This window comes from Hyposmocoma kahamanoa, unplaced genomic scaffold (genome assembly GCF_003589595.1).
Source record: "Hyposmocoma kahamanoa isolate Upper Pololo Valley unplaced genomic scaffold, ASM358959v1 120, whole genome shotgun sequence".
Taxonomy (NCBI): domain Eukaryota; kingdom Metazoa; phylum Arthropoda; class Insecta; order Lepidoptera; family Cosmopterigidae; genus Hyposmocoma; species Hyposmocoma kahamanoa.
In genome coordinates this window covers 485318-507592 of record NW_020653415.1, presented here as the reverse complement: position 1 = coordinate 507592, position 22275 = coordinate 485318, and the positions used below count along the sequence as shown (strand labels likewise).

Below are 22275 nucleotides of genomic sequence, written 5' to 3'. Positions count from 1 at the left end.
AGCGCCACACGCTGTCTGGAATGCACAGCTGTGTCCTTATCCACCAATATTTTAAATAAATTAATCAAGAAATTATGGAAATTAAAAAAAAACAAAAACGTCAGTAACACCGCGTGTCTTTAGGCGCGCGTTAAATAGGAGAGTTATGCAATTTCACAAATGCATAAATTGTTTCGTAATTCGTAATTTTTACGACTTTCATGTGACAAGAGCTTTTTCATTGATGATCACATGTACCTTTATTACACAATGGGTACGAAATGTTATTTGCTAGTTTTTATTTTCAATTCGTTGATAAATTTAGAAAATTACAAAATTTCATCACTTCTTGTGGCATTTGTCCACGTTTCACATATTTTTACCGAATAGGTACCAGTACCTATTTATAAATAGTACCCATAGATAATAATAACATCATAGATATAACATCAGTTACCTTACACCCATTTAATTTAAACCAATTGTTAATTTCATTAACACATTATTTTTTTGTGCTTTGCAATTCCTCTGAATTTATACATTAAGTTTCAATTTTTAAATTTGTGAATTTTAAGTAAATTGCTATAAACTAATTTATATTATAATATTTAGATTGATTAGTTATAGGCGTACATAGTGTCAGACAACAATATATTCTGTCGCCGTCAGTTGAAAGGGCGTATGTGACATTTTCAAATTTTTTTTATGTAAAAATAAAGAAGGCCAATATTTTGCTTGTTTTATTTTCTCCTAAGTAGATAAAGTATGAAGTTACTACAGGAAAAATAAGATATTTTTCAACTTCGTTTCTTTAAACATTATTTTCTCAGTTATCAGTTTTCGTCATATGCGCCCTTTCAAGTAACGACTTTTTTTGCGCTACTTTTTTAATATGTCATTTGTATATTGTCATCATTATATACTGTGATGTTCCTTAAGTGTAGAAGCACTTAGTTTAAAGCTGTTATGTTCAATATTTATTTAATGTGTAATATTTTGTATGTGGACTATTCTGAATAAATAAATAAAGAAAACTTTCAAACGCAACATGCTGTATATGTGGCGGGAACCGCGTGCACGTTATAAAGATATTACTTGCTTCACTAGCGTCCAGTAACATGTATAGAGTCTTGGCTGTATTTGCTTTTGAATTAGATGCATCCTTATAAGATTTAATATAAGTTTTATATAAATAAAATATAAAAAACTTTCTGTGTAAATCTATGGCAGAAAAAGTAGATATTTTCTTATAATTCTTATTTACAAGGCTGGAATTGACGCAATCCAGTTTTCAAGTAGAAACTAAGTGAGTGTAACATTCGAGTTTTTTTTTAAAGTCAAGTTGGTTTGTTTTCGTTCAGTGCGCGTATGTAAACAGCAAAGGGAGGTAGAATACTTTGTAAACAACAAAGTATTTTTTTAAGTGTTAATTGAAAACTTTGTGCTTTTGTGGTATTTGTTCGCTCCAGGTTGGTAATGCATTAGTCTTCTTATATTGGTTAGATAAGATTCTCTCGAGAGGCACACTGCCTTAAATTTGAAAACCTCATGACTCCGTCTCTGGACGAGATCTCTTTTTTACTCTTAAATTAAAACTTAAAATATAATTTGTACATCTTCTTTTAGTTATATAATAAACGTTTAATCATATATTCTTCTATAATTATTTATAGTAGGTAATTCCGTTTTTTGTGTGTACTCAAAAGTTCACATTAATGGACGTTACTAGGTTTTCGAATTTAGCCGACGATATGCATTTTGGTAACTTTCAAAATATTTTCAAACATTTTTTAATTATATCTAGTAATTCTGTTTTTTGTGCCTACTCAAAAGATCACATTAATGGAAGTAACTAGGTTTCGGAATTTAGCTGACGATATGCATTCTTGTAACTATCGAAATATTTTCAAAGATTTTTTTCTTTGAAAACTTCCTTTACGCTGATTTTGCTTAGCAATAAAACTTAAACAAAATAAGATATTCAAAAACCGATTACATGGAGTAGCAAATCCCGTGAAATACAATCATGTTAATTACAAAATTTCACTAAAAATGTCTATGCGTTAGTTATCATAAGGAGGGCAGCATACCTAACAGTGGACTGTAAAAGGTTAATATATTAACTATAATATGAGTATTCTAGTGGAACGTGGTTGAATTAAGCGTGTGGTGTTCATTCTGTACATACATAGCTCAATTTTTTTAATTAACAATAATAAATATGAGTTTACGTAATGAAACGTACCTGTTTAGAATTGAAAACTTGTTGTTAGGTATGACAATTACTATACTAATTGTTGAAACTGAGTGGGTTTTGCTACTATTTATTAGTTTTGCAATTATGTGTACAAAGCCAATATGGAGCCCATTATAATTTACATTAACTGTCATGTTGCATTGTTGTAATATAAAAGTCAGAAGAAAGAGATTCATTTCTATTTCTAGCAATCTATAGGCTGTATTTTTTGAAGACGGAGTAAAATGACATTTGTAGGGTTGCAAATTTTCATAAGATTTTTAATAGTTATGTAGTTGTTGTGAATAGTTTTATCGATAGATTGTGAAAGAAGACAAAATTTTGTCAAACATGACTGAATTGTGAGTGTTAGGACGTTCTAATAATTATTAATTGCGTTATTGCCTTCTTTATTCTCATTTTGACAGTTGACCACTAGTATCGAGATTAATTTTTATTCTTATACATTTTAACAAGAATATCCAGATTTGGTTATCTATATTGAATTAAAATTAAAAACTTTAACTTTGTATTTTTCATAAACATAGTTCTAAATACAGTGTACGTAAGTATGAACTTACAAAAATTGACAATTCAAATGGAGCTGTGCTCAGTAATTGGATGATTCAAATGAAGCAAGTTCGGCTATATATTTAACACTTTTGAGTAACCTGTCATTTTACTCCGTTTTCAAAAAAGACAGATTAAGGAAACATGCAATTGAATGTGCGAGGGGTGGCTGTTAAGAAATCTCGTTTGCCTGTTTCCGATTAAAAAAAATCTGACCTATATCGTGACGTTTTGCCGTTCATTAATAAATAAAAAATTATATAGCTTCATTGACTTACAAATAAATGGACGACGGGTCTAATACAAAAACCACGAAAAAAATGTCCCAAGTCAACCTATTTAAACGTAGTGACATGTAAAGGAATATGAAAAAGCTAAAACGTTGAATTTAAATTGTAATGTCATCGCAGTACTGTCTAATTTTGCTTGCTTCGCTGTCAGTGGAAGAAACGAAGACTAAAGCGTGAATGACGCTCTGTATACGATTTTAACGCCCTATAAGTTCGGACACTTTTTAGCGCGGACCCGACATCCATATAATTGTAAATCAATGTATAGCTTACTCTTTTTGTTACAGATTTACTAGTTATTATTATGTATTTATTGAGCATTGACTATAGAGCCATCAACTTAAACAGGTTACAAATAATTAAGAAACTCAAAACGTCATAATACTTGGCTGAATATTAGGTTTTGTAAACACTACAGGAACCCGAAGTTTTTTTCAGAGATTCACTAGTCTGGTAGAAGAAAGTATAAGTTGCTCATTTTTTCTTTCGACTTGTTGCCCATGCAAAGCGAGACGTAATAAACGAAAGTGACACTAATTTTTCTCTCAAAACTCTTTCTTTTTCTTTTTTATTTCAACTTTTTTTCCCTCGTCTAGTTTGATACTGTCCGAGACCTTAATTCATTTGTATTTGTTATTTTTGTTTGTATTACCTTAAAAAAGGGAAATCGCTGTTTTTAAATTCAAGTTAATTTACATTTATTTACGTTGTTTTTGCAGGCTGTGTTCACTCATAAATAGGTGTGCAATTTAGATAACATGTTCACCAACTATAATTTACGGTATGTTACATTGTAATAACTGTAAGTGATCTTTGTTGGTAGGTCAATGAAGTGAACCATTAACCTAAAAAAACTGAAAAAAGGGCCATTTTTTGTAGTTACAGATTTTAAATGAATGAATTTTTAATCTAAGCATAATTTTGAGTTTCTTAATAATCTTTTTAAACTGGTAGCTTATGCTCAATGAATCAATAATAATAATAAACAGCAAATACGTCAGGTTAGTGACCAAAATTATATTAAAAAGTAGCCATGCATGGTCATCTTTACTTTTTAACCGTTCTCGTATGTCTCAACATTTCAATAAACAGCTTTCATATTTTGAAGACCTCTGACGAACGGTTTGCGCTGTGGGCGCTGGATAAGGAGGTCCTAGATTCGATTCCCAGTAGGGCCAATTTGAGAAATTAACTTTTCTAAATCGGTTCTGGTTTGGGTACAATGAAATAGAAAAGAATCATTTATTTCTTATTATCAATATCACAATAACAATGTCTCAGGGGATAATATGATCGTGACTAACAATAATGAATACAAAATAATGTAGTATAAACCTGTCAAAATACAACGTAAAACAAAAACACAAACGTCTGAAGTCAAAACAAATTTACGATTTAAATTTATATTGAATTGATATTCAATTATTTTTATGTGAAATTACTCCACTAGTTTGTTATAATTATTAATACAAAGATCGAACACTCAGAAATAATCCTTCGATCCGGTCGGATTCGAATTGACGTCTTCTAGCATAACGTGCCAGACGCTATACCAACTAAGCCACGGAATGAACCAGCGGACCTCACGAATTTTTCTATGTGCTTGTCGTACCTTTGTATTTGGTTTTTCAACGACTAAAATTACAATTGTTTCAAAAGAGACCCTTCGACACAGTAGAATTCTGTTACTACTCTGATTTGCTGTTCAGTTCAATGAACTAATATGAATTAGTTGTATGAATCACGTAACAACGCTAAATAGTTATTTCATCAACTAACTACATATAGAAATTACCAAATTGTGACAATTACATTTAATGCATTATAAATTCATCACTCTTAATTGCTGTAATTAAGTTACATTCAAAAACCTAAAGCTTATTACTGAACAATTAATTAATTACACTGTCCCATACGTAAATTACCTGCATTATAACTTAATTAATTATCTATTATTCCAAACGCATTCCATTACTGGTTTTGTTAACGATCTATATTTCAATGACAATTCAGAAACGTCGCCGAATATCGTCATTGGTGTGAGCATCGCGATGGAGCAAAGACGTCTATGTATCTTGTTAGTGGTCTCGTTGCTGGGAAACGCTTTCAGCGCGCCTTTGGAGCTGCGGTTGAAAAGAGTCGATGGGGACAATGAATTAGATTCAAACGAACAGGAAAAGGATTTGGTAAGTCTGTTTTTCTTTTTTCTATTTCACCATATATCTATCTTCCCTACAATAGCGCAACGCCTTTGATGTTCGAAGATACCGCCACCCGTGTAGGTATACTTACGCTGTCATACGCAAAAGTGTTAGGGTTGTCACAAATTGCAAAAAAATAGTTGTGATTATTATTATAGTGTATTATAGTAACCAACAATAATAAATAAATAAAAAAGTTTTATGTCCGTGTAATTGAAAAAAAGACGGCGAAAAATACGCTGCGTGTTCTGCTTCCGCCGTGTAAACGCGTATCTTTTTCGCTCTTACTACATGGAGATGACGCTTCTCCTGACCAAATTAATGCGATTCCGCGTCGATAGACAAAGTATGAGGAAGAATATCACAATCGCGCACACTAATGCTGGAGTAGCGGGATTTTCCTAAGACAAGAGAAAAATTTCTCTACCTTCGCGAGTTTAATCTCTAGTCTCTATCAATGCTAAACCTGCATTATTTAAAAAAAAACAAAGTTTATTCACATTAATCGCTCACCAAGAAAAAATGGCGGATGTTTGTATTTACTATTTTTGCACAAATTAATCGTTAGTTTATGTATACATATTGTGTTTCGAGTGTCTTAATAAAATTATTTGTTACTTTTTCAAGGTAATGACTCTGTAGTCAATGCTCTATAAATATATAAATTTATTAATAATATATAAAATTAGTCGTGCATTTCGCGTTCAAAATGCTCATAATCATATAATTTTTTTAATGCTTCATTACCTAGCTCAACTGAAGTAGAAACCGCAGTATTATAATTATTGTTTGATTTGCTTAATTGCACCGATAGATTTCATCTACGCAGTAAGCCGTAATTTTACCTAAAAAAAAATTACCCTCTGACTTGTAACTTATTTGTTTAATGTAACGTATTTGTTGATTGAATTTCAATAGTTATTTCTTTTCATTTACTTTATTTAATGGAGGAGGTTCTCAATTCCACTGTATGTTTTTTTTTATCACGCAATAACTCATTTATGAACTGATTTTGATGATTCATTTCTTGTTAGAAAGAGGGTACCTCAGACGTGGTTCCATTAAAATTTTAAGAAAATATTCCACCTCTAAGGGTTGCAAACTAGGGGATGAATGACTTTTGAGGACGGTTTTTTAGTACTCTGTACTGTTTTTAATGGTGCTAGACTACTTTGTGCCGAAGTCAAAATAAAAAATAAGAAAATAGGTGGAATGAAAACCAAAAAAAAGGAAAAATTTCGCACTCCTTTGTTGCCACATCTGCAAATTGACAACTTTTCAGTTGAGAGGTCCCTAAAAATGAAATTAGTTGATAACTTTTTACGCTTAAGTAGGAGATTTATAAAATTTCACTATTACATAATTTGTTCCACGTAGTCCGTGCTATTTTATGACTTATGATAAAATCGCACTTTTTATGTGCGATCATCCCCGTCACCTGTCCGCTGGCCTCAACGTATTATGCCCTGGTTATTTATGACATTGCAACCGTCTGAAAACGTCTAAATAAACGTGAATTGTTCATTAAAAAAAACAAAAAGGAAAGTGTTAAAAACAGTATCACCTCCCAAATCACAGACACTAAATGGGATTGTTGTTTGAAACTATTCTTCTTTGTTAAAAATTCGTATTTCAAAATTACGCTACCTTTTAATGAATACCAAAGAGGTTCCGTTCATTCTGACTTATTGTAATCTAGCTAAAAAATTGTACAGATATTTCGAAATGCCGTCATATGTCCGCATCAATAGTGAAAAAATGTTATTACGACCTTCTCAAACATTATCAATCACATCGCCAGCGCGGCGATGGGTAGCTTTATAAAAAGTTTAATTTGATTGCTTCTTTGTAAAACCTCTTTGGAATCGTGCAATGCACTGCGTCATTTAATAATGCACACTTGTAATCACGTCGTATTGCGTAATTTCTCCGTAACACACCATTCATTGCTCGCTAAGGAATATGACGCAATCCTCTTTAAATGAAATAATGGTCATTGGTTATGTTCATCGTCGAAGGATTTCTATGCCAAGGTTAGTTGACCTTTGATGACGTCTGTGATAGACACAACGTTTATGGGACCTTTTTACGAGATTTTGTGGAAATAAATATATAATAGCATTCAGTTGCTTTATGAAATTACGTTAAGATTTCCGATTACGGTAAAAGCTCGTAAGTTAGAATTTTTATAAAATTATAGGTACTATACACGTCTTGCTGTCAGTAATTAATTTGTTGGATAACTGTAATTGACCTACATACTAATTGTTATAGTTTTACAAACACAAAAATGACTGTTCCTATCTGAAACAAATAAGAAAGTCTCACTATGTTGCGTAACTTTCAAGGACTTCGGTCCATTTACAATACGAACTTGGATGCCAAAAATCAAGCACCACGTCAAAAGTGCTTTTATCAATGAAAGTGATACAAAAATACAAACTACGTAAAACAAATTATGTATATGTGAAATTTTATAACTCCTATATAAGCATAAAAAAGTTATCGACTAATAAAGATTCTATGAACGAATTCGTAGAATCTTGAAACCTCTCTCCTGAAACGTTGTCATTTTGCAGATATGACCTTATTATACCAAGGAGCTTTAATTTTTGTGTGTGTGCCTTAAAGAGTGGAAAAACTGTGTGCAAAGACGAGAGTACTGTTGATTGATTTTCTTTTTTCAAAATTAATTTGAATTAATTTTACCTACAAAATATATTATTGAAATAAAAAAAGGAAGAGGTTCTCAATTCGACACATGTTTTTTTTATGATTCTTTTTTGTTGGAAAGAGGGTACCTCGGTAGTGGTCCTATTTCAATGTGAAGAAAATATTCAATGTCTAAGGGTGGCAAACTAGGGGATGAATGACTTTTGAGTCGGTTTTTTTAGTACTCTTTACTGAGATTATTTAACTATAAAACTCATTAACTCATTAATTAGCAATTCGAAATACTTAATACCAATATACATGTTAGAGAAACATATGTTTGGGTATGCTGTACGCGTCGTCAACTGTACCATGAACTATTATATAATAACTAAGTACCAGTTTACAGCTAGTAAGAGGGGTTCACACGACGATTTTAGCCGCATTGCAATCGCGACACTTGCGTTTTATAGGCGGTTGCATCGATGCCGACAAGTGCAATTCATGTAGATTAGCCATTATTTTTGCGTTATGTTTTATACATATATGTTAGTCCTTAAGCTATATGTGTCGTTCATAGTGAAAATTGGTGTAACTCTATATTTATAATGCATATTTGTTGCTTAATGGTATCACATTAATTAATCATATCTTTCAAAAGTGAAGTAACGCCTAGACGAAAGAATTTAGTAGCAGTCGAGCTCCTTGTGAAAGGTTCGTCCAGAGAAGCACTGCCACCTTACCTATTTCTGCCGCCAAGCAGTAATGTCAGCAGTACTGTGTCCCAGTTTTAAAGGGTAAGAGTGCTGGTGAAAATACAGGCACGTGCGATTTAAAGTTCTGAGTAGCAGCACTGCAACTGTTATGAACAGGCGTGTAGCTTACCATCCTGTGCATTTGATATATTTAAAAAAAGGCGTTACTTCATTCATGGAACGAAAACTGCTAAATATTCATTATAAACGTGAAAAGTGACATAATTCAGTTACAAGGAGATAAGTCACTATTAAAATGAACGACACAGAGATATTGTTTAAGCCATAGTTGCCTGATTCAAATTAATAAAAAAAATTAAATAAGAACGTGCATCGCAATAGTATCGCTGCTTTAATCGCGCGTGTGTATAAAGGTAGACGATTAGCGACTGCATCGCGACTGAAACGCTGCAGAAGCGGTTAAAACTCGCCGTGTGTAACTGCTCTAAAATAACCCACAGAACTAGTGGTTACGATAATTATGAATGTTGCAACACAATTTAAAACAAGACTAACCTGTTGATTTACTAGAATATCAAGATATATCATATCCTGTGGCCTGTATTAGTATATTTGTACAGTAATGTTGATTTATTGGATATCATGAAAATTTTCATATGTTTTTTGGGTAAACTTCACTAGTTTGTTATCGTCAACTTCTAGGTGCTGTAAAGGTACCTGGCTGAATGAGTAACTTAAATAAGTTTTTAAGAAAAAAATCGTTTAAGAGTAACCTCAATGGCTTTGGTTGATTCGCATAACAGTGAAAGTGTTAAATCAATCACTTTGGTATAAATATATAGTAAAATTGATGATATATGTCATTGACTTACAAATAAATGGACGACGGGTCTAATACAAAAACCACGAAAAAAATGTCCCAAGTCAACCTATTCGAAATTTAAATTGTAATGTCATCGCAGTATCGCGCTGTCAGTCGAACAAATGAAGACTAAAGCGGAGTTTGGCGCTCTGTATACGATTTTAGCGCCTTACAAGTGCGGACACTTTTTAGCGCGGACCCGACGTCCATATAATTGTAAGTCAATGATATATGTATACTGATTTACTATACGATGTAAAAACACGATTACCAAAAATTTTCACGATAAAAAAAAGCACAAATTACCTCGAAATTTTAGAAGAATACCGCTGTGTTCAATATGTACTTTACATATCCAATAATTTTCTTTATATCAAGTGAACTAAATAGAATACGTATAATATACGATATACATTTTTCAAATATATTATACGTATTTCGTAAAAAAAAAAATTCTGAAATAAAGTCAGTGACCCTGCCGCTCGACCCAAGCAAAATGAAACGTATTAGAACCGGATAAATTTTAAATTGAGCTGAGGTAAGCCCAATACAAAGATTTGTAACAAGCACATAAACAAACTCGTCAAATCTGCTGACGCGGTCAGTAGCTCGGAGCGGTGGCCCTGGCATGGCAACAAACCCAACTACAACCCAAGAATCCAGACATTCCAGTCAGATCGACGGAATTTTTCTTTGTGATCAATCTATGTATATAGAGGCTACCAGCGCAAAAGTGGTGTAACACACATTTAACTATTTATTCTACAGTATTGAATGATATAATTATAATTATTGTAACGAGTTCTTAGGTTTTCGCGGTTGTTACACGTAGGAAATGAGACTATTTTTTCCGGTTGACTGAACCGTAACCATGGGACCTGTAAAGGGTCCGAAATGTTGGTTTGTTTGAAAAAACAAATATTTTTCGTTTCAAATCCGGTAAAAATAGTTTCATTTCCTACACAATTATTGTATATTTGGATGCTATGATCATGTGTAAAAAAATATAAGTGTGTAATTTTTTGCATGTCACTTCTTAAAAGAGGTATGAAATATCTCAACATGAAGATTTTGGTAACCATAGGAAAAATAATAATATATGTAATATGTTTGTATCATTTTTTTTTTAATAAAATGAATACATAAATAATAATATGGTCCAGCCGTGGTGACCGTGGGTTTGAATCCTAGCTCGCACCTCTGAGTTTTTCGGAATTTCTGTGCGTAATTTAATTGCAAATTTATCATGTACTTTTTGGTGAAGGGAAATATCGTGATGAACCCTGCACGACGAAGAAGGTTCACGTGAAGGGAAATATCGTGATGAATCCTGCACGACGAAGAAGGTTCACAACCCTCGAAAAACGTGTGAAGTCCCCAAATGGCATATAAATGATGATGATGATATAATAATAAGAATAAATAAATCATTTATTTGGCATATAGTACAGTGTTTTTCAATTACCAAATACGTGTTAATGGATTTAGAAATTCAGCCACAATCTACGTAACGGCTGTGACATAGACATACCACAGTGTGTGCAACATGTTCCTTTCCAGCTTCATTAATTTCAATAGTAACCACCACCGTAAATATATTGATGAATTGCCTGTTACAGATGGGAGCCGGTTCAGAAATCAGACCGAGACGTCAGGAAGACTCAGCGAATAACCTAGATAGCCCCGTAAGTTATTTCTTTCGTATTACCTAATACATTTTCTCATTTCTGAAGCATAGGTTTCTTGAAGTAGTTGTAGTCTTCGGAAATTAAAACGTTTATTATCGTCATGCTCAAACTCCAAAAGAAGTCGATTTCTTTACTCTGATACTACATTGTACATGAAAAACCATTGTTTGAAAATAGACCATTGTTATTATTGATACAGATCGAACAAACTTAAAGAAAAACTCTTTCTATTCGGCTGGAACTTTTTCCGGCGACTTTTTCGCATTATCGGGACTATCGATCACCCAATTGAGCTATGAAACGATAAGTCGTCTTATAGACTCTATGTTTTTGATTTTAACGGCATATTGTCATTGGCTAAATATCTGAAACCAACATTTCTTGCGTTATATACATTCCATATACGTAAGAAATACATTTTATGACATAAAAAGTAGTACATGTTTAATGACATAGAAAGATGTAAGTAAACTGTAAGTATGTGTATGTGACTTAGAGGAAAAGAATTAGAGAAGCAGGGAGTAAGTGGTCAAGATGACAGGTCGACGCGACTCCGCTGTCAGTTCTTATCTTATAATAGTCCTAGACCGAACTCCCACTTTTTTCCTGACACAATGTGTTCCTCGCTTGTATTTAGCTTCCCGTAGCAACTTATCTCCCTTCTGTAGTGTCGGGACTGTCAAGGAAGTGTTTTGGGAAACGCTTTTATCTTTAACGGAATATTACACATTGTATTGTCGACATTCGTCATTTACCATTTATGTTATTTATTGCCGAACAGAAAGAAGACGCAGACGCAGAAGCAGATTCTCCTTCAAAAGTATCAATAGACACGACAACGAACAAAGTTGATTTCGCAACTCCAGTCGAAAGTGACGACGACGATGACGATGATGAAGATTTCGACGAACCCGTTACACCCGCGGCGACTACCGGTGGGGGTAGCAATATCTTCAGTCTTCTAAGACTAGCCAATGCTCTGTTCCCTAGCTCTTCTAGCGGAGGCAATGTAAGTACAAACGATGAATAATCTTCATGAAATAACATTAGAGAAATGCCCGTAGAATACGTGCACAAGGATAGAGGAAACGATACAAGGCTTAAAACTATTTAGACGATGTTGGTTTTAACATGCTCATTGCGTTTGCTGCTAGCGGCGAACAGTAACAGTTTATAGATTTTTGTTCCTATGCCCTGTTTCCGAACTAACTTTCTAGTGGATGCAACTGAAATTAAATAAATATATTTACGCAATATGTATTTTGATACATAACAAAATACAAAAACTTTTCTAAAATAATAATTATGAGATATAAAATATTTTCTTGCAACCATTTGAGAGTTTCGAGACCAATTACAATAGATACGTACGTGTACGACTAACATAACTTCGATGGGTAACCGCAGTGAAATTTTAATCGTAAATAGTCATGCGTGTGATTTGCGGTTGCTTTGGGTATAGCTTCAACTAACACCACACGCTGTAGCAATTTTACAACGTTACCATAAATAGGTAAACAAAATCGATTGAGTAACATAAAAAATAACTTTCTTTACCAACAAATTAACTAAAATTCAAAGGAATCTTTTTGAAAACTATGTCAAAGAAGTCAATGGTTAAAACAATTAATTTTAGGTGTTCCGCAAGGTGCCAATTAAGCCCTAAAAGTTTCTATATTTACTTACAAGCAGTTTGTAATTTCATTTAACTAATATATTGTTATGTGATGGGCAAACCGTGTAAAATGTAAAAAATCAGCGTCTCACATGTAAAACCGCATAAAATTTTAAAAATTAGTAGTCTCGCAAAGATCAGTACTAGGTCCAAAAATCTGAACGTTTACAAATTAACTGTGCTAAGTTATAGATCCAAAAATCATGTCGTATTATTCAGTTAATAAAAGCCCTTGAAATTAATATTATCAGCATGACCTATACAGAGTTCGTTGAACCAGCTCAAGTTACCTTGTTGCCAAGTTACTTTCAAGTCAGGCGTGACTACTAGTTTCAACTAATTGTAACTATTAATATTTCATGATTTGGGAAATATATTCCCAATTTTCCTTGCTGTTACGTTACCTGTGAGCATTGATTAAACGCACTACAATAGCCATGTTTTAATAGCAATGGGGCTCGGGAGCAATTGCTCTTTGTGAAAGAGAAAGGGACTGACTGCCATCTACCTATTTCTGCCACCAAGCTGTAATATCAGGAGGAAAGAAAGAAATTTGGCTATTCACAAAAGTATTTGAAACATATCAATACCAGTTAAGATGTTGAATAAAAAACAAAAATTAAATTAAATTAACTAAAATACACAAGAATAGCCAAAAAGCTAGCCAGATCAGCTTCAAACTGGGCAGAGCATCAGCGCTGATTTTCAGCGCAAAGATGTAAATGGTTTTAAATACTTAACATATGAAAAACATAAAATTAAATTACATGAACGACTATACCTAATTAAAACGAGAATAAAATTACAATTATACCATAATGTAGTGTGCTCTTACATAAAACAACACTATAAAAAAAAGTTTAAACTTTTGATGTGAACATTACTGCGTTCCAGTTTTGAATCCTGCTCAGATCTTTGCGAGTTCAATTTTTGAGAGATTCGTCAACAGTTGAGGGTAGGCGTGTCGTTTACCACCAGGTCCACGACTTGTTTGTCTCGTCACTTGATATAAAAAAGCTGAATGCAATATAATGTGGACCAATTACCTGATCTCAAACTAGAGAATTTCTTATAATTTGAGTAATAAAATAGTTTCCCAAATTGGTCCAGGAATCGAACCTTTCGTGTGAAAATTTCGACGCACGCAAAAGACAAGCTAAACACAAGGGACAAAGATCTAAATATGGTTTACAAGGATGTTTTAAAAATTTTTATGATACCCAGTAAAGAAACGAACAAGTCGTTCGCCTGGTCGTAAGTGATACGCTTGTCCAAAGCAATGCCACTCAGAGCTTTAACAAGTCCACGTGCCTGTAATTTCACCAGCATCCTGACCCTTCGAAACTGGAATACAGCTATGCTATATTGCTACTTGGCGGTAGAAATAGATAAGGTGCTGTACTTCTGTGGACGAACTCTTTCACAAAAAGGTCTACCGCTACTAAGCATCATGTTACATCGTATTAAACACGATTTAGGCTTACCTACAACCGATTAAGTACTTTTTGTAAAACTATTTGCAATTTGGTTTTGCAAAACATAGATACAGTTATTTTTGACAAAATGAAAAATGAATGTCCTCTAAAAGTCAAGATCACCATACTTATTCCGCATTGGACCAAGTTGTTGACATACGGCTTACGTAAACTCAAAACAAACTAAAAAACGCTTCAATCGTAACTTGTTCTTGCCATTACATTGGTTTTATATTGCAATAACCAATTAAGGAGTATACACTATTAACAGTGCAAGTAACACTAATTAAAGCGGAACTGGCTTGAGTCAGTTAGAAAAAGGTTTAAATTCATGCAGAAACAGCGAAAACAACGTTGCACACGTCGCTTCCGCTTGAACTGCCAAATGCGAAACACACAACATTGTTGAGTGTTGACTCCCTTAATGTTAAGTATGGATGAAATTTAAAGATTAATTACCGGTATACTAGAGGTTTTTTATAGATTTTCACAAGTTTTACGCATCGGATCTAACTCACGTATATTTCTATTTTCAATCAAACTAACTGAAATCTCAAAATCATCTCAGTCAGCCATGACCATGCGACCTGTAAAAGACCCGAAACGTTGGTTTGGTTGAATAAACAAATATAACCAATTTAGATCCAAAAAAAATCTTTCATATCCCACTTGAGGCTTTATTCACTCCGAAATGTCTGTGTGAATAATCTTTTTCCGAGTAATTATAATTCGTATGAACAACTCAAAAATCATCAACTTGTAGACTCTAGAACTGTACTGTAATGTAAAGTAAAGATGCAGCACAAGATAATCAGGACGAAAACGACCACAAAACGTTTTATTGTGTAAACACCTCACGATTTGTTTGTTTTTTATGCACATTACAAAAGCACAGCACGAATGTTATTTCGAGTGGAACGAGTTTTGATTGGCAATGTGATAAAATGTAAGTATTCTTTTGTTTTTTTTTCCTCCAAAATTACGCACTTGATAACTGACAGGGATAACTTTTATTTCAAATGAGAGAGTTATTATTTGAAAGAATAAGCATCCCTCTTACATGTCTTTATAATATTCAGTCCATCGGTACATATACGTGCAGTATGTTATTCATTTTCAACCGTTATAGTAATATTTTTCATCGTTATACAACTACCAGTGGTGACGGTTATCATATCATTAAACGTGCTTGGGTATAGTTTACAGATTAGAAAGCTAGAAACACAGCTAACGTTTTAAATATTAGTAGTATAAATTATGACAAACATTTTCTTCCAGATATTAATACAAAACTTAATACGCGAGTATCTGATGCGCAATCAATTTCAATTTCAAATCAATCGACGACAAGATGTACTAGATAATGAAATAGATATTGATTACATAGACTTGAAACCACCGCCTTTCCAAAGACAAGACACTAAAGAAAATAACAGTGAAGATATCGATGATAGAGAAAGTAGAAGTGATTCCGAGAGCGAATCTTTAGAAGATGATGATGGTAATGGTGATAATAATAATCGAAGTGATGAAAATAATGCAGCAGAAGAAAGTGTAGAAGACGTCAAACCAGCCAAAGGTAATGGTGGCAACGGCAATGGAAATGAGAATGCTTCAAATGGTGATTCAAAATCCAAGCAAGATTCCAATGGTGATAATGGAGATACCTCTGATTACGGTTCTGATGAACCTCCTGAAGGCGATGGGCAAGGAGGTGGAATATTAGGGCTTTTGGCAGGATTGAGTGGTGGAGTAAGTGTTAAACCACTAGTAATGTTTCTAAATTAATAGTTTGTCGTGATACCTTCCAGTCGTGTGGGAAGTTTCAAATTATGTATACGTTTTCAGGAGGATGGCCAATCTGATTTAGGATCCTTGTTAGCTACAGTCAGTGGTATAGTCGCTAATCTCAGTGTAAGTCGACGATTATTTTTTGTGTCAGATTTTTATTTATCTTTTCACATTTTGTTAATTTGATTAATTTGCTTGTAGGGCGATGGAATTGATTTAAACGCTCTTATTGCATCTGGTATCGGTCTGTTTGTTGGTTTATTGGTAAGTGTTCATAAAGTTATCTTTTATGATGTTGTGTATCTTTATCAAGTACACATTTTTATTTATTATAAAAAAACAATATACACATTACATCTTTCATTCAAATTTCAGTCTGAAGGAGAAGAAAATCCAGGAGCAATTATTGCTAGCTACCTTCTAACTTCACTTGATACCATTACTGGAGGGGGATCGGTATGTAACGTTTACTTATTAATCCTGTTTTGTTCGTGATTTCATCTTAGTCTACATCGTTATTAATATGCTGATTTCTTTTTAGCAAAACAACGGTGCCTTCTTCGGTACTTTCCTATCAAAATTAATAAGCGGCACCAGTGCGGTGAGTATCAAAATCTTTAGCCGCTTATTCTTTAACTTAATGTGACAATTGATTGCTATGAAAAAGTAATGCAATAAACAACCTCAAAAAATGCTGGTGATTTTTTAAGACTGAAGCTATCAAGTACATTTCAGGGAGGAGATCCAGATGCAAGTTCAGAAGAAAACGGTGGGGAACGCCCTAAGGATTCCGCTGGGTTCTTCGCAAGTTTCCTAATGGCATTACTCGGTGAAATGTCAAAGATGTCAACGAAAGGTAGCAGCAGTAGTAGCTGCAGCAGCTGCCACGAATCGTGACAGAAAATAATTCCCTTGACACGAGAGCGATTGTTAAAACAACTATGAAGTTATCTTAAGAATGGTTCTATTGGATTTCTGAACTAACAAAGAGAATTTTTTTGCATCAAATTAATTACCTACCTAAAACATTTTTATTCAAAACCTTAAAATGTTATCCTTTATACAATGTTAAGAACTTAAATTTTTCATCAAGGTAAAGTGACTGTGATAATTTATTAAATCCAAATGTGGTATTAAACGAAACTTTGATTTTGACGGTTGACGGTTATTGTTTTGTAATTTTGGCTTTGATGTCATGTCATGACTGTGGTGTATATGATTGTTTGTACAAATGAAAATTGTTTTTTTAAACCCAAGGTTGTTCTTATAATATTTTAGTTCGCAGTACATTTTAACGGTAAGAAGCATACATTACTATATGATTTTTGTTGGGATCTTTCCATCTATTGTTACACTTTTCTTAATAAAATGTTATGTTTCTGTGTTTATTATTCACTATCACCTTGTTTTGTTACAGCACTTTATTTTCTTTCGTTTGCTTGTATTCCTCTACACTTGTGCACTTTCTTGCGTTATCTTCTTAACTACTTCTCTTCTTCAAAATTTACTGTATACCTATCCTTTTGGCATAAAAGATTTACAAATAGAATTCATTTTGATGAATTCTATTTGCAAATCCTTTGCTAACTTTAATACGTGTTTATTACCCAACTACTAAATCTAATTATGATTGTTTATTATCGTATATCTTACACCACCGATAACTGTATCATCTTTCATAGCAACTCTACCTAAACATTTAATTTAACACTGAAATATTTTCTATATATTACTTACGAAGGTAATTTAGTCACACGGCCACAGCTTCAAATAATTCCATTTGATAATGGTATGATTTGGGTAAAGTTAGACGGGCAATTTGGACTATAACCGTTCTTATGACAAACGGCATAGAGTGAAATTGAATCTTAAATGTCAAACTTGAAGCTCTCTTGACCAAGTGCCGGATTTTTAACAATGGTAGTATGGTCGTAGTCGCATTTCTTAACACTGTATCTTGTAGTATGTACCATACTGTATCTAAGGATCACCCTATTTAAATCAATGTGTGTTTACCTTGTGAGATGCGTGTTAATATTTGTAAGTGAAAGGTAAAGGACCTTAAGTGCATATTTTGGAATTTAGATGTTTTTACAAACATTGCTAGAAATCACGCAATAGCAAAAGACGTTAAGTTCTATCGTCGTTTGTTTTTTATTTAACATATTTTATTTGACCTTAGATTGATTCTAGCCTAATTCTCTTTAAAACGCTCCGTGGTGAAAAGTACTATTTGGCACTTAAATTTCTTTACCTCTCGCCTACAAACATTTTATTTCATTACTGCTTTCTAGCCTATTTTTTCAACGACACAAATAACCAAATCCATGTCATTCCAGCAGGGTGCCACGAAAACAGCAGGCGAAGCAGCGTCACCTCTTTGGACCCTGAAAATGGACATCCTGCGAGCTCTGCTGCAGTTCGGCACCAGTGTTCTTGGCGTGGCTTCGTCGTCTTCATCTTCGGCCTCCACTGGTTAATACTTGTTACTCAATCACGTGCCATATACTGTTGTTGTGTAATATATGTGAACTTTACTACTATTACTGTCTTTTATTTCAATGGAAACCGTCGATTGTTATGATAAATAGACAAAGATATAATGATAGATAGATTTCCCGCAAAACAATGTAAGAAAAGTAAAATATTAAAGAAAAATTAAAATCTAATATTTGGCAAAGTGGTTTTTGGACGCCTTCGCTTGTACCGTAAGATGAAAAATTGTACTACTGTAAACTGTCAAAAAAACAAAAATAAAACAGACAGATGCGCTACAGCAGGGATAGAAAGGACTCCACATTTCGTCCAGTTTCAGTGCAAAAGAGGAGGCCTACACCTAGTAGTGGGTGTTAACGGGCTGAGATGATGATGATTATTTATAAACCCGCGAAAATATGTGTCGCCATAGATAATTAATTTTCGAGAACAGTTGAATAAATTATGCCTTGTGGTTTGGAGTGTTGCACCTTGACCCTAGCATTATGCTCAAAACCGGAGCCGTTTGAGATGTGACTCTATAGACATATGCTTGGCATATCTCGGATCTAAAGAGTCACCAATGTTGAGGTTCTACGTCAAATGGGAAAAAGTTGGAAATTCTCACAACTGTATAGCTGCCGTCCACTAACTAAAGCGTGGCTAAGTGACAAATGATCAAATATCCGATTTAAATAGCAAAAAAATAGATCACAAAATTCTCTTTTAAAAAAAGTTAAAAATTAGTTAACGTGTTCGATGCATAGCTGAAATATCATTGAACAGGATTCTGGTTGTTTATAATATCTCAAAAAATTATTTTGTCACTTAGCCGCGTATATTTTGGCCACATAATAAGTGGTAATAAATACCAGGTTCTTCATCTAATATTGCAGGGGAAAATCTAAGGAAACCGTAGTCGTGGTAGAAGGGAAACCTAGTGGTTGAAGAATCTGAGAGACTGGTTCAATCTTAGTACATTTTTTCGTGGGGCAGCTTCAAAAATGAGGATAGCCATATATGGTCGCCAACTTTCGTAGAGAAGCGGCACGCTAGAAAGAAGTTAAATAAATATATTTTAGGAGCAGTAGAGCTCCTTGTGACAGAGGTCATCCAGGGTAATACTGCCATCTTGTCTATTTCTGCCGCCAAGCAGTAATGTCAACATTACTGTGTTCCGGTTTTGAAGGATATATGGGTGCTGGTGAAATTACAGGCAATGAGACTTGTCAACTTATGTCTCAGATCTTTGCGATTTAAAGCTTTGAGTGGCATTGCAACTGTTATGGATAGACGTGTAGCTTACTATCAGGCGCACGTCACTTAATACTATAAAAAAAACGAATGAAATCATGAGTGAATGAATGAATGTAAAAAATGTTCTTAAGAATGTAAGGATAAATTTAATAGTACTTATGGGTAGTGTAGTAAAGAACGTACGTAGCCAATCAAACGAATCACATTTGTGCATTTATATTTTTCTTACAATTTACAATCTCTTCTCGTTCACCGGTTGGATCGTCAACTCGGTGATCTGTAAATAATTAAAAATAAAACAATAAAAATGGATGTTGTGAATTTGTAAAACTTCAATTACTTGTGGAAAAAATTATGACAGCTTTCCATTATATGTAACGAATGAGTGTACCAAAATCTGATGGCACTTAGTCAAATGTAAATGTGTATAGTCCATTTGTTTACGTACTTAACTAAATGCAAACAATCTTCAAATACAAAATACAAATACTTAATTTCATATGAAATTGCATGCCTATTTTTAATTCCTATTGATTTGTAAAGTATATGTTTCAATAAAAAGATGTTTCAAGATTGTTTACATTTAGTTAATTACTTAAACAAATGGACTATAGTTAGCAACATAAATATAGGGTGAAAAAAAATTTAGTAAATGTAAAAATATATTTTATATATTTAATTAACCAGAATATATGTATCCTTGTATGGACGAGGGGAATTTCAGTGTTATACTATTATCTTCTGATCAAGTCTATTCAATCCTACTAACCTAAATAAGTACGTAAGCTTTTAGACCAATTTTCAAATCGTCTTAATTCATCACTCATTTTGCGATAAAAATTATAAACAATATTTCTTGCATCAGATCGTAACAAAATCGTTACTTTCAAATTAAAGTAATTGTTACGGGTAGTTAATTGATATGTTTTTTCTTTGTTTCGCATGGAACAGGATAAGGCCAAAGACCATACTGCCTAGTCACTAGTTTCTCTTTTCCTTTATTAATAACGTAATAATACTAACATACACACTCAACATAGCCCCGCACTAGGGAAACCCTGTGTCGCGGATGCCATGGACACACACGTAGACAACCACAAATTACACTCAAACTCACGTGAGAACTAAATGTAGGCCATACAAATATTTCTCCCAACCCGGGAATCGAACCTGGGACCTCTGCATGACAACCTTTAATGGAACCTTTCGGCCACGGAGGCAGTTTAATCTTCTTCATTTTAAGTCTGCAGTGTTAGGCATTTCAATAAGAACGGTGTCAGTTCAAATATGAATAATCCAGGATACGAAAATGTGACAAGCCAACATCGTTCGATTTTTCTTTTATTTAGTGCCATGACATTCTGGTACAACTTAAATTATGGTCAGCCCTCAAATGATTTTTTTTTTAATTAAAATAATGAACTGCACTGGAGAGGGAATTATTATTACAGACTTAAAAGTTTTTGATCTACGCCGAGATGAAAAGTTACGATACCAACAAATGGAAACTTACATTAACATTAGGTGGTGTGGCCACGGCATAAAGAACAGCATCGGCTATATCCTGAGGCTCAAGCGGCATGAAGTCAACAGCCTTCGTCGCCTCCACTGCCATCTCTGTTCTCACCAAGCCCGGAGACAGATTCTGAAGAATATACAAGTAGACAGGCTTTATTTACGGCATAACCATTAAATTTATATATACATGTTACAACCATAACCACGGGCGGTTCGAAATTCACAACAATACACAGTCCATCGTCAAGTTCGAATTGCAAAACCTTTTCCACGCTAGCGTGCAAAAATGCTTTTGCGTGCAGATTTCTAATGAGAAAAAAGTCTTTCCGAACTAGTGAGGTGAAAAAAATATTTGTTACTCTATGATGGTTGACCATCCATCTGATTATTGGTAGGTTTGAATAAAAAAAAATTTTTCAAACTATTCATGGTAACATAACATATGAATTGCCAAAACAATAAAAGTAAACAGTCCTTACCGTAACTTTGATTTTGCTCTTAAGTTGAGCCAGCTCGTTGACAAGAGTACCTGAGAATGCTCTCACACCATACTTGGTACCAGGATATATGTTGAATCCTGGTACGAACGGAATGTAGTGACCGGCGAGACTGAAAAAATGAGTACGTATACGTCACAATGCTCGGAGTAGATCAACCATCTTGATATTATAAAAAAACATCGTTGAAGAAAAAGATGTAGGCCATAGTCCACCACGACTGTAGAAAAAAAAACAATGGAAGTGCCTTAAGCCGCGATTATTAATTGTCACAATAGGTAATGTTATTGATCGTTCCATAGTCGATACTTGTAGCAATTATATGTATATATGTATACACACAAAAACACGCACACGCACACGCACACGCACACGCACACGCACACGCACACG

At 33.7% G+C, this 22275-nt stretch overlaps 2 protein-coding genes across 5 annotated transcripts in view; one reads left to right on the top strand and one right to left on the bottom strand.

Moving 5' to 3' along the window:
- The first annotated feature begins 1366 nt into the window (after nucleotides 1–1366).
- LOC113240138 lies at nucleotides 1367–18697 on the top strand. 2 transcript variants are annotated; one of them, XM_026477365.1, is made up of 5 exons: nucleotides 1367–1448; nucleotides 5089–5261; nucleotides 11126–11191; nucleotides 11976–12203; nucleotides 18478–18697. In XM_026477365.1, the coding sequence occupies exons 2-5, from the start codon at nucleotides 5127–5129 to the stop codon at nucleotides 18613–18615; spliced, it is 567 nt and encodes a 188-aa protein (XP_026333150.1). In that variant the 5' UTR covers nucleotides 1367–1448; nucleotides 5089–5126; the 3' UTR covers nucleotides 18616–18697. The 2 variants fall into 2 exon arrangements, with proteins under 2 accessions (XP_026333150.1, XP_026333149.1); XM_026477364.1 differs by having other exon boundaries at nucleotides 1381–1448; nucleotides 18475–18695.
- Nucleotides 18698–19506: 809 nt separating this feature from the next.
- The window catches only part of LOC113240145 (farnesol dehydrogenase-like), an 11049-nt gene continuing 8280 nt past the window's right edge, over nucleotides 19507–22275 (bottom strand). The window contains exons 5-8 of one of the 3 annotated variants that reach the window (XM_026477374.1): nucleotides 21865–21994; nucleotides 21381–21512; nucleotides 20051–20144; nucleotides 19507–19662 (exon numbers count right to left, since the gene is read on the bottom strand). In XM_026477374.1, coding sequence (XP_026333159.1) covers nucleotides 20100–20144; nucleotides 21381–21512; nucleotides 21865–21994 — 307 coding nt within the window. In that variant the 3' untranslated portion in view covers nucleotides 19507–19662; nucleotides 20051–20099. Of the gene's footprint in view, nucleotides 19663–19986; nucleotides 20145–21380; nucleotides 21513–21864; nucleotides 21995–22275 lie in introns of those variants that run through there. The other 2 variants (XM_026477375.1, XM_026477373.1) reach the window with 2 other exon arrangements.

What these genes read in the sequence shown, in the direction of transcription:
- LOC113240138 (XM_026477364.1), top strand. Translation starts at nt 5,127, where the DNA reads ATGGAGCAAAGACGTCTATGTATCTTGTTAGTGGTCTCGTTGCTGGGA. An exon ending in ACGAACAGGAAAAGGATTTG is followed by an intron (nt 5,262 to 11,125) that starts GTAAGTCTGTTT and finishes TGCCTGTTACAG; the next exon opens with ATGGGAGCCGGTTCAGAAAT. An exon ending in CGAATAACCTAGATAGCCCC is followed by an intron (nt 11,192 to 11,975) that starts GTAAGTTATTTC and finishes ATTGCCGAACAG; the next exon opens with AAAGAAGACGCAGACGCAGA.